The sequence below is a fragment of the Perognathus longimembris genome, chromosome 19 (genome assembly GCF_023159225.1).
Source record: "Perognathus longimembris pacificus isolate PPM17 chromosome 19, ASM2315922v1, whole genome shotgun sequence".
Taxonomy (NCBI): domain Eukaryota; kingdom Metazoa; phylum Chordata; class Mammalia; order Rodentia; family Heteromyidae; genus Perognathus; species Perognathus longimembris.
This window is the reverse complement of record NC_063179.1, coordinates 30030074-30042942: the sequence shown is the minus strand read 5'-3', so window position 1 is coordinate 30042942 and position 12869 is coordinate 30030074. Positions and strand designations below refer to the sequence as shown.

Below are 12869 nucleotides of genomic sequence, written 5' to 3'. Positions count from 1 at the left end.
GGAAATCTGGCAGACATAGATAAGGGTCTAGATGAATCTACTTGCATTGAACCAAGTAGATAAAAGCAACATGAAGTCTATTATAAGCAATTAGAAAGAAGCAATGAAAAGCCCAGGATTTGATAATTCACTGTTAAGCTTTTGAAGAATTAATAATGATGTTCCTCAAACTATTCCATAAACTAGAAAGGGAAGGAAAGCTCACAAATTTCATCTATGAAACCAGGATTACCTAATACCTAAACATGACAAAGACTCACAAATCTGACTCACATGTTCAAGAAATTTCATTGTGTCTGTACACTATATTTTCTTAATCCATTCAGACCATGAGAGGCAGCTGGGCTGATTCCAGATTTTGGCTATGGTGGATGGTGCTGCATTGAACAGTGTTGTGCTAAGGGTTTTACTGTAGCCTTCTCTGTGTCCTATTGGATAAATAGCAAAGAGTGGAATCCAGGGTTATAGGTAGTTTTATGTTTGTTTCTTTGTTTATTTGTTTTGAGGAACCTTCACATTGCTTTCTAGAGTGGTTGAACAAACTTCCATTTCAACCAACAGTGTCATAGAACTCCCTTTTGGCTGCATCCTCACCAGCATTTGCAAGCAATTTCAATGAATTATCTGAATTATATTAGGGACTACAGAAAGAGCTTGAATAGGATGATTTGTTTTTTAGAAAGACCAAGAAAATATGCACCAAAACCTGGATGCTTGCAGGTTGGGGAAAGAAGAGGAGAGTAGCCAAATGAGGAGAGAAATGTTAGGGTAGGGGAAAGGCTGAAGGGAGATAAGATCTGTTGAAGGGGCTGACACAGCTCAAGATGTGTTGTATTCATATATTGCCTTGCTAAATGACAATCCTTTGTATAACTACTTAAATGTAATACTTTTTTTAAAGACAAAAATGTTGGAGAAGGCAAGAGGCCTGAAGCGAAGCCCTGGTACAATGCACACATTGTGGAAATCAGTATGGGGTTTCCTTAAGAAACTAAAAGAACTGCCATGTGTTCCAGCTATACCCACCTTTGTGTACTTTTAAAGTTAGTATTATCACCTATATTTAGTTGGCACTAAACTATGTGTTGAACCATCTGAACAAAGTACTGAGTGATAATTTTTCATTCATTGATAAAATCCTTCCATACTTAATATAAAATAATTCTGAAAATGTGGTCATTGAGCTGTTGCAGCTGAGGGAATATTTAATACTTAAGTACATGAGATTCATGGTTTTAGCCTTCATTTTGATAGTTATTAGAAAGGATATCTTTTGACAAAAGAGGTATTATTGTAACTGCTATTATTGTTCTTTTTTCCTTGGGTACAGCAAATAAACATGGTAACCAATATTTACTGAGCTTATTAGAAAGAAATAAATCTTCACAGTAATAAATTTATGAAGATGAATAACTTACTACAGATTATAATGAGTTTCAATAGAAAACAAATTAATCAAACACAAGTAGAAAGGGTGCGGCACTGGGGTATGAGCTAGAAGGTCATTCAACAGATTACAGAAAAAGTTGCATTTTGTTTATTATCTTTAAGAAGTTGAAAAAAGGAGTTGCCATTCAACAAAGCAGTTTATGAATGGCTTGATCAATGTCACCCCTTAAAAGGCACTCTTCACAGCTAAACTAGGGAATTAGACCTTAGATAGAATGAGTAGTAGCATGGTGTTTCCTTATTATTTAGCCTTATTGGTTATAATTTCTTATAGGGTAGCATTTACTAAACTGTATTCTCTGTGTATATTTTTAATGTCCTAAGATTAAAGCATTTGAGATAATAGGTGCTGCTAAACTGGGAGACTCACTCTAGTAGTATTTACATGATTACAAATTAGTGCTGTCAAATACTAAAACATTTTAAAATGATTTGCAAATTTCTTGGCCAATATCCATTAATGTCTTCATGATGACCTTGGAATGATTTATCATGCCTTTAAAATAAAAAAAAATTGATGCATATCACATAAAAATCAGTGGTAAATTGTAATTTTTCTGAAAAAATACTTTAATGATTCCAAAGTATGTTAATACCTATTATAGGAGCAAAAAAAAATAAAATGCATGCTATGAAAATTATAGGTAAGTATAGATTCTAAAAATACCAACTGCTATTAACTTTCCTTTAACTTAAATTTTGCAGATTATTTTTTCCAATTCTGACTAGTTATGATTGAGGATAAAGCAGATATGTTGAAGTACTTTGGACCATGACACAAATATTGTGTGTGAACAATTTCTTCCCTTGCAAGAATTTTGCTTACCAATTGCTCGTTAGTCAGTCTTGGGAGGCATAATTTTACTTTATACAACCTTGTGAGTATTTTCTGAAGCACAAAGTTTCCCTACCAATATTTTTTGTCCTTTGTTGTGTTTAAATTGACAATTCTTTGAGTCTGGAGGCAATTAGTGATCAGCTGTTTTCAGTCTTTGAATCTGTAATGAAAATAAGCAGAGTATTGGATCATTTTACTTTTTAGTCAGGATTCAGTGAATTGGCCTTTCTGAAATGTAATAATTAACCAATAGGTTATTTATTTCATTCTCCCTATTTTTTGTAGATTTTTCAAAGTATCTGAGATTTATTTTATATTGACATTGAAAATGCAAATGGTTGAACTAAATTTTTATTATCTCTAAGTTGGGCCAAATTAAAAAAAAGAATGCTTATTTTTCCATATTTTTACTTTGCTTTTATTGTACATGTAACAGCTTTCTTGACAAACAATTCTTGTGTAAAATTAGAACATAATTCAATAGATTTTTCTTGCAGTTTTTCAACCACTGCACAGCTAAATTCCCTGAGAAACCTGGCACTCATTTGTAGTCACTCTCCACTACCCATCGACCTTCCCTGTAATTAGAAAACCACTAACCAACATTCTCCATGAATTTCTCCTGGAGATGTCTTATAAATGGTATTTCATAATCTGTGCTTCTTATATCCTGCTTCTTTCATTTAATGTTTACCTGTTTGCTAATGTTTTAGCATGAGCTATGTGTACTTCATTTACCTTCTTGTCAAATAATATTTCAGTATTTATTGAATTATTATATGTTTGAATTGTTACAACTTTTTGACAGTAATTGAAAACTCAGTTATGACCATTCATGTGGACATGTTGTGTGGGGAGATGCTTTCATTAGGGGTCATTGACTAATCTTTTAATTTCCAGTAGTTGACAAAGTGACTGCATTTTCCATTTCTACTAGCAGGGTTCCATCAGTTCCCATATTTCCAAGTCCTCAACTGCCCTTCTTGTGTTGTCTTTTCAATTACATGCATCATAGTGGGTATTATATGATATCTCATTGTGGTTTTATTTGCATATGTTTAGTGGCTAGTGATGTGATAAACATTTTTGTGTACTCTTTTTTTAGGTTTTGACTGGGTAACAATGATTGTGAAATATCTAGTTGTTTGTTTAGAGACTAGAAACAACATGATGAATAACATTGAGTGGTATGGCTTGATGTGTGTTTGTATCTGTGTAAGGTTCTAATTCAGGAGCAAGAACTTCTATTGATGTGGTGATTGGCAGTTTGGCAACAAAAACTAAGGGTTAAATTTAGGAAAGCAAAAAGCCAAAGACAGAGCAGACATGATAAAATTCCAAGATGAAGCAAACATGAGATGAATATTTTCTGGAAACATATTTGCTCTTTATTGACTTATAAACCTAGAGAGTTTGAGGTTTTGGTTAATTTGTACATATACTCACTGTCAGCATAATTTAATTTAGTAATAACATAATTTACCATAATAATTCATTAATTTATTTTATTTATTCATTCCTACAGTTAAAACTCAGGACCTTTGCTTTCACTTGACAAGCACCACCAGAGCCATTTCTTTTAAGTCTTTTCATTTCTTCTTCAATTAGGACTTACATTTCATTTCTTGTTCCGGTTGACCTCAGACCATGGTCCTCCTACTTGTACCTTCCACATAGATTTGTGCTTTCAAGCCAGGCTTACTTGTCCAGATGAGACTCTGTATTTTTTCTCAGGCTGTCTTTGAACCTCAGTCCTTCCATAGAGCTGATGGGAGCCACCAGTCCTACCCTAAACTTGTACTTAAAAATCTTCATTCTTTTTTTTTCTCATTTAATGCCTTTATATTTTTTTCTTATTTATTGTCAAAGTGATGTACAGAGAGGTTACAGTTTCATACACTATGCAGTGGATACATTTCTTGTACTGTTTGTTACCTCCTCCCTCATTCCCCCACTCCCCCTTTCCCTCTCCCCCGATGAGTTGTTCAGCTGGTTTACACCAAAAAGTTTTGCAAGTATTGCTTTTGTAGTCAATTGTCTTTTTATCCTGGGTCTTTCGATTTTAGTATTCCTTTTCACTTCCCTAGTTCTAATACCAGTATATACAGTTTCCAATGTACTCAGATAAGATACAGTGATAGTGTAGGTACAACCACAGGAAAGGGATACAAGAGGATCATCAACAACAGAAGCTGCGGATTCTCTTGGCATGTTGAAAGTAATTACAACAGTGAGATATCACTCGTTTCTATAACATGGAGCTCATTTCACTTAGCATTATCTTATGCATTCATGGGGGCATAGCTATTAGGCTCTTGTGATCCTCTGCTGTGACTAGCCTAAACCTGTGCTAATTATTCCCTATGAGGGAGACCATAGAATCCATGTTTCTTTGGGTCTGGCTCACTTAGTATAATTTTTTCCAAGTCCTTCCATTGCCCCTCAGTAAACGAATGGATCAGGAAAATGTGGTACATATACGCAATGAAATTTTGTGCCACTATCAGAAAGAATGACATTGCCCCATTTGTAAGGAAATGGAAGGACTTGGAAAAAATCTTCATTCTTGTCCTATGTTAGGTACTCTAGATTTATAGCCCTATTCCCCATGCAGAAAAGGAAAGAAACAAAGAACAGAAACAAAACAAGATGGTAGATTGCTTAGTATAGTCTGTCTACCCTTGCTAAATCCGATATTAGCTGACAATAGTTAGAGCAGAAACATAAGCTTAACATGGATATATACACTGGATGATGAAAAAAGCTAAGTTTCAATGACAATTTTGCCAATGTAAAGTTTTAGAGAAGAGATATTCTTATCCTTGAGTAAAGATGAAAGTCAAAGCAAAGTCAGAATAAAAAAGTAGATTTTGTGGAAGTTCAAGAACAAAGCAAAAAGAGAAATGTAACTTAGACAGTAGAAGCAAAAAGTTCACATTATTTAATTTAAAAGTCAATGATCCTTTAAAAAGACCTCTCCTTAAAAACTACAAATAATTTTAATGTGTTTCATCACTCTGTTTTCATACATGCTTATAAAGTACTTCCATCATATCCCTTCCCCCATCACCATCTCCTTTGTCAGAGCTCTTCTTCCTCCTCCTGCCTTTAATAGCAGCAACATTGAGCTTTCCCAACGTGCCCACTGTTGGCTCTGGTCGTGACTACTGCCCAAAGAGCAGTTAGGCCTCCATTTTTCTTCAGTTCATTTTCATTCAGCTCAAGTTGTGGGCATCTTCTTCCCCATAAGTCCCTCTAATACAAATGAGAACAGTAGATGCCTTCACTTCTCTTGCAGAGCAAGATCTGACACTAGATATATCCACTAACTAGTAAAAAGACTTCTCCTTAAACAGTCATACAATAATAATGCATGTCCAGATTGCTTTCTAGCTAGAAAGCTAAAGCCTGAGGAAATATAAGGAACTTTTGATTAAGCTAATCCTGGCTACATTAATTAAACAGAAGAGTGAAAACCAAGACTTTAATGCAATTCTTTAAAAAAAAATAGTTTCAATTTAATATGAGTAAAAGAGCTATATCTACTCAAGACATAAAGTGGGGGAGAACATGATAGCTTTTAGTATAGCAAGCTCTATTTCAGTTTCTTTTCCACTACTCCCTAGTTCTGAATTCTGCTCATCACTTCAAAATGATGAAATCTGTACTGGGACCTAAGTATTCTAGTAAACAATATAACCACCATTTACAATCAGTAAAATACCATACAGTACTACAGTGTATAAATGCTGTAGTATGCAAAGGGATTACTTGATAAATGACTTAACAATACCTTATTTTCTTTAAAATATTGATCATATTTTACTATGAAGAGGAATAGTACATTATTAACTTGACCTTTTCTACCCTAGATTAGATCCCTATTAGATTTCTATTTTATAAAAATAAACAGTAGCGCCGCCAGCCATTGGCTGAGACGCGAGAGTGCACGGTTCCACAGAGCCTTCCCCCAGAGAGCGCGCGGCCCATGCCTCAGTGCCCCCAGCCTAGCCGCTCACCTCCAGGCTCTCTGCCTCGCTGCCCGCCCTCTGCTCGCCTTCCACCTCCAACCCACTGGAGCCCGGGCAGCCGCACCAGAGGACATCACCACTCCCCCAGGCTGCGGCTCCCCCTCAAGCCTCGTCCACATAGGCGAGACCTGCCGCCTGCCACCATCATGTCTGCTGCAAATTCTGAGACTACAAACTCAACCATCTCCAGAGAGGCCAGCACTCAGTCCTCATCAGCTACCACCAACCAAGGCTATGTTTTACCTGAAGGCAAAATCATGCCGAACACTGTTTTTGTTGGTAGAATTGATGTTAGGATGGATGAAACTGAAATTAGAAGCTTCTTTGCTAGATATGGTTCAGTAAAAGAAGTGAAGATAATCACTGACCGAACTGGTGTGTCCAAAGGCTATGGCTTTGTGTCATTTTATAATGACGTGGATGTGCAGAAGATAATCGAATCACAGATAAATTTCCATGGTAAAAAACTGAAATTGGGCCCTCCAATCAGGAAACAAAATTTATGTGCTTATCATGTGCAGCCACGTCCTTTGATTTTTAATCCTCCTCCTCCTCCACCACAGTTTCAGAGTGTTTGGAGTAACCCAAACACTGAGACTTACATGCCACCTCCAACTATGATGAATCCTATAACTCAGTATGTTCAGGCATATCCTCCTTACCCAAGTTCACCAGTTCAAGTCATCACTGGGTATCAACTGCCTGTTTATAATTACCAGATCCAACCACAGTGGCCTACTGGGGAAGAAAGGAGTTATGTTATACCTCAGGCTATACAGCTGTTAACTACCACTGTAATGAAGTTGATCCAGGAACTGAAGTTTTGGCAAATGAATGCTCAGTTCATGAAGCTACTCCATCCTCTGGAAATGGCCCACAAAAGAAATATGTGGATCGAAGCATACAGACAGTGGTATCTTGTCTGTTTAATCCAGAGAACAGACTAAGAAACTTTCTGGTTACTCAAGATGACTACTTCAAGGATAAGAGAGTGCATCACTTCAGAAGAAGCCGGGCAGTGCTTAAATCTGTTTGATCCTCTCTACTAGCCTTTAGTCTCAGTGCAAGTTACTAGTTTTGAATATTAAGAAGAGACTAAAAGGTTTTCACTAGTAGAGAAATTTAACTCTAAGCTTTGACAAATCACTCTGACTTTCTGTACAAGTTGCATTACATTGTCTCGTTTTATTTTACATTCAAATTGTTCTTAGATGTTTATTTAGAAACTGGATTTGTGTTTAATATATAGTTGGGAAAATAATTGAAAGTAAATAATTTTCAAATAACTGAAAAATAGTTGAAAGTAATAACTTTTAAGGTTTATCTGTAAGGATTTTTATTGAAGTTGGCATTTTAGAAGTTTAAAAGCAAAAACTGATTTTCAAACATTGTTTTAACATTTTTATTTTGAAAGGTCAGAATTTTGATAGTCTGGATGCAAACATTTCACTTGTCCAACAAATTCCTGTGAACAATACAATATTACAGTTTTGTGCCTTGCATTTATTATTTGTCTAAAAATTTACCACAAAGCAGAATTTTAAAACTGCATTTATAATCAGTGGAACCTAATATAAGTTAGCTTTTGAGTTAATTTATCTAAACCCAGTAAGACAAGATTCTAAACAGTCCAATCAGTGGGTACATTAAAATATTTTATCCTTTATGTAGAGTCCACACATATATATCCTATGTATTGTTTGGGATAGTAATTAGGATAACCAAAATTCTGGGCCTAATTTTGTTTAGAGAATCCAAGACAAACTAAACTTTACTAAATATACCACCTTCTTAGTGAATTTTAACATTCTCCTTTTTTTTTCTTGCAATGCTGAACTCAATGGCTGTATCTTAAATTGTGAAAAATATTGGTATTAAAGCATGCTGAATTTTTTTATGTCACTTACTAGATTAATCAGAGTAACTGAAAGGAATTGTTTTTTTATAAAAACTTAAAAAATATTAGTTAAGAGTAAATCAATTTTTGGGCTGGGAATGTGGCCTAGTGGTAGATTGCTCACCTCAAATGCATGAAGCCCTGGGTTCGATTCGCCAGCACTACATATATAGAAAACAGCCAGAAGTGGCGCTGTGGCTCACATGGCAGAGTGCTTGCCTTGAGCCAGGGACAGTGCTCAGACCCTGAGTTCAAACCCCAGGACTGGCAAAAAAAATAAAAAACAGAAACAACAAGAGTAAATCTATTTTTATTTTTGTTTGTTAACCTATCATTTCCTTATGTTGTAAAATATGTCCATAAAAGTCAGTGGTAGGTAGTTTTGGAATTTCTAAACCACACAAGTTGGTTTATAAACCTATCTCAAGAATATGCTACAGTCAGAGTTAATCTGATTCTAGATTAGCATATTTCTTTATTGGCGTGCATTCATTGTAACATTCAGCCTAGAGCACCAGAGACCCTTTTGTACTCCCAGTCTTGTTTTCCCAGTGTCTGTCTGCTTCTGTTCTTCTGGGACATTTGCTTCTAGAACTGGTGGTATAAAGAAGGCAAGTAGCAATATGAGCAGTTCTCAAGGGTTGAGCCTTGAAAAATTACTAGTGGAACAATACCTTTCTAGGGAAACAGTTGTTTCAGCATCAATTGATCTGCCATGGACATGAGTTTAAAGAGCTTTGTTGGCCTTTCTTCCCTAAAATGTGGAGACTCCACTTGCCCCTAACCTAATATAACAACCATTATGGGTCATATCACCAGTGCCCATTATAGTCTTTAATTAGTAATTTTCTATCTGGAGCTGAAGAGCAAAATATTGTTGAGCTCCTCAAGAAGGTTTTCTTACACTTCAGTATTAGAACATGTCTTAAAATTTGTCCTTTTAAAAAGTATCTGTTCTTTTGGAGCATATTATAAAATTTCTACCTAAGTATAATCTGTGATTAAATCTTCAGCTTCTCTAAATTCTGATACCTAAATTCTGAAGAGCCAATTTTAATTATCCCAATATGACCTTAAGGAAATAAACTTATTTGTCTATTTTGTTGGAAGAAAGTATTTAAGAGTAAGGTAGAACTAAAAGACAAAAAGTCCTGAACCTTTCAAAATGGAAGATTAATTTTAAACTTAGAATATGTTTTATTACGTATTGCTGAGACTGTCTTCATTCATGTAAATGAATAAAGAATCATTTGTTAAAAAAAATAAACAGTATAAAATAAAACAGATTAATTTTATAAAGTTCAATGTAAACATAGTCTGGATACTAATTGTGCTTATGATTTCAGTATAAATGTATATCAATTGATGGCTTTGTATTTTTTTTCATTCTTTAAAACTATATATGAGCCCAAAATAGTTGTGGCCTAGAGTTCTAAATATTATTTTGTAAATCAATAATAACATCTCTCTGTTTCTAAGACATTTATAAATCTTCCCTCCTCTCTAGAGTCTTTAGGGAATTTAGACTGCCAAGAAACTAAAATATCTTGCTCAGAGAATTTGCACACCAGTCATGAGATTACTGAATAGTGTTTGATAATATGTTTGATGATGACTTATCTCTTGTTAGGTCTATCTCAGAGTGGGGAATCTACACTGGAATGCTTCTTGGAAAAGATGATATTTTCTGTTTCCCCTTGATTTTCACAGCCCCCTGATAATTGAAACCACAGAAATCAATGTAAAGAAAGTTATCAACCTCCTTTTGCCTCATACCAATTGGCAATTACAAAGAGCTTATACACTTGAATGAATTATCTTTAAACTCGGCATACACAGATCTTTCTTAGCATTAATCACATTTCCCAAGACATTTGCACATACAAAAATTCACAAATACTACATTGAAACATACTTTCAATGTATGAGTGAAATTACATTTTTTTAATGTACCTTCAAATTACTAATCCAGTACTTTTCCTAAAGATGGAGTTTACTTTGTTGGGGAATGCACGTTGAGTTGCATTTTCTGGGTATTTATTGAGTAATGAAAGCCTGATTAATTAGAAGGCAACCATTTTATTCTGGCTCACCTCAGAATAAGAGTTACAGAAGTAGTTGGCTGAGTCATTATTAAAAGAGACGCTCTTATCTCTGAATCCAGTATATTACACTATATAAACTGGGCTTAGAGAAGCATTGGAGCCATTTGGTGCCCTCAGCTTTGGAATTTTTTTCTATTTCTGAAATTTTCTTAAAATTACTCCTGATCTTGCAGCTGAGTTGATCTGACACCTTAGTGATCTCGTAATAAAACATGGACTGTTTTAATTACTGAGACAGCTTAGGAAGGAAATATATTGTCTACATTCATTTCAAATGAAGCTATTTCAGTGACATGACATGACTATTAACTTGCTGTCTAAGCCACACAATTATGTTGTTGAAAACCAAGAGACTCAGATTTTATCGTCTATGTTTTTTTTTCTTTTTGGAAGTTTCCTCTGGACAAAACTTAAAATTGAAGAACAGTCCTAGTTCTCTTAAGACTCTACATCCTACCCCCCAAACCCTGAAAGGACTTGATTCCCTAATGAAACTGATAAAGCTTGTGAACAGATAAAACTTAAATTGCACTTTAACTCAACCAATGTCTTAATAGGGCAGAAACTATTACTCAGACAAATAATTAGCTTTCACAATAGAAAGGTAAACAAAACTATAAATTATGATTAGATAAGTGTTCCTTTCTGCTGAGGCAAATTAGTCAACGTTTACTCTTTGGCTGCTATACATAGATGTTATATTGAGAGCTTCCTGGATAGATTTTATAAAAATAGTTAAGAGTCTGTAACTGTCCTTTTTGCTCAAGATACATAGATTTGTTGCAATTTGATTTGTATCTTATTTTGACATTTCCCTTTTGTAGAGATAAGGAATATGGAAAGGAGAATTGGAATGTTTTTAATTGCAAAGGGATAATAAACTCAAGGATAGCTTTAAATATTAAGAGAGTACCATTTAAAGTTCTTGTGATATGCTATATTTTCTTTCCTTCTTTCTTTTTTTTCTCTTGTTTAGAATCAAGAACTCATAAGGTAATGCAGGCTAGCCTTGAAATGAATTCCAGTCTCAGCTGAGATTATAGGTATGTCTCATGCTGAACAGCTGCAGAAAAAGTATGCTGGCTTTTTAGAAACTATTTACATACCGATCTTGCCAAGTAAGCACAGATGTTTAAGCCAATATAGTGCCTATTTTTAAAAAAAAAAAATCAGAACTATTTTTATTTCAGTCTTTCAAAGTTTGTGATTTTTAAGAGTAAAATCATCACACATGATAGTTATGCCTATAATCCAAAATGCTGAGAAGGTTGAAATATGAAAGATTGCCAGCCCATTCAAAAAAGTTTGTCAGTCTATGTCTCCAAAGAAGCATCCTGGGTGATATGACACATTTCTATAATCTACAATATGTTGGAGACATAATACGAGGATCAGGGCAGGGAATGTGGCTCAGTGGTAAAGTGCTTGCCTAGCATGCATGAAGCCTTTGGTTCAATTCCTCAGCATCACACATATAGAAAAAGCCAGAAGTGGCACTGTGGCTCAAGTGGTAGAGTGCTAGCAGTGAAAAAAAGGAAGCCAGGGACAGTGCTCAGGCCCGGAGTCCAAACCCCAGGATTAGCATAAAAAGAAAAAAGAAAAAAAAAAAGAAGACCATATTCTAAGGCCAGCATTGAGGAGAAATAAAGTCTCTCTGAAAATGACTAAAGCTAAAAGGGCTTGGGATCTCATTCAAATGAGAGTACTAGCTTTGCAAGATTAAAGCCTTAAGTTCATACACTAGTATCAATAAGAGAAATAAAATCCTCTCTTACTCAGCATAGGCATAATAACAAAATATCACATAATGAGTGTCTAAATAAAGAAAAAATAAATTTGACTTCTCATGGTTCTGAAGGCTAGGCAGTTCAAACTCAGGAGTGAGAGAATTGGTTCCTGGAGGAGGATTTTTTCCTGCATTCAGACAACCCCTCCACGGTCCTCTGCTAAGACAGAGAAAGACTTGGGTTTTGCTCACTCTTCGCACAGGATCCCTGACTACTGGAGTGGAGCCAGCCTTCACTTAATATTTAACATATTTCCATCGATCTATCTCCAAGCAAAGTTCATTGAGGTTATTGCTTTTTTTTTTTTTTTAAGCTACTTCTTTTCTTTTTTTTTTTTTTTCTCAAATTTTTATTATCAAACTGACGTACAGAGAGGTTACAGTATCATACGTTGGGCATTGGATACATTTCTTGTACTGTTTGTTGCCTTGTCCCTCATTCCCCCCTCCCTCCCCCCCTTTCCCTCCTCCCCCCTGGAGTTCAGTTCACTTACACCAAACAGTTTTGCAAGTATTGCTTTTGAAGTTATTTCTCTTTTTTTACCCTGTGTCTCTCGAATTTGGTATTCCCTTTGAATTTCCTACTTCCAATACCAGTAAACACGGTTTCCAATATACTCAGATAAGATTACAGAGATAGTGTAGGTACAAACATAGGAAGGTGATACAAAACATTATCTATAATAGAAACTACACATACACATAGGACGTTGAAAGCGGTTACAACTGTGATATATCACTTGTTTCCATAACATGGAGTTCA

General features: G+C 35.1%; 1 protein-coding gene across 1 annotated transcript; it reads left to right on the top strand.

The window, feature by feature from the left end:
• Positions 1-6464: 6464 nt before the first annotated feature.
• Positions 6465-7354, top strand: LOC125367730 (deleted in azoospermia-like). The gene is given in 2 exon segments (XM_048368426.1): positions 6465-7083; positions 7086-7354. Coding segments are annotated over 2 exon segments (888 nt in total).
• The last annotated feature ends 5515 nt before the right edge of the window (positions 7355-12869 follow it).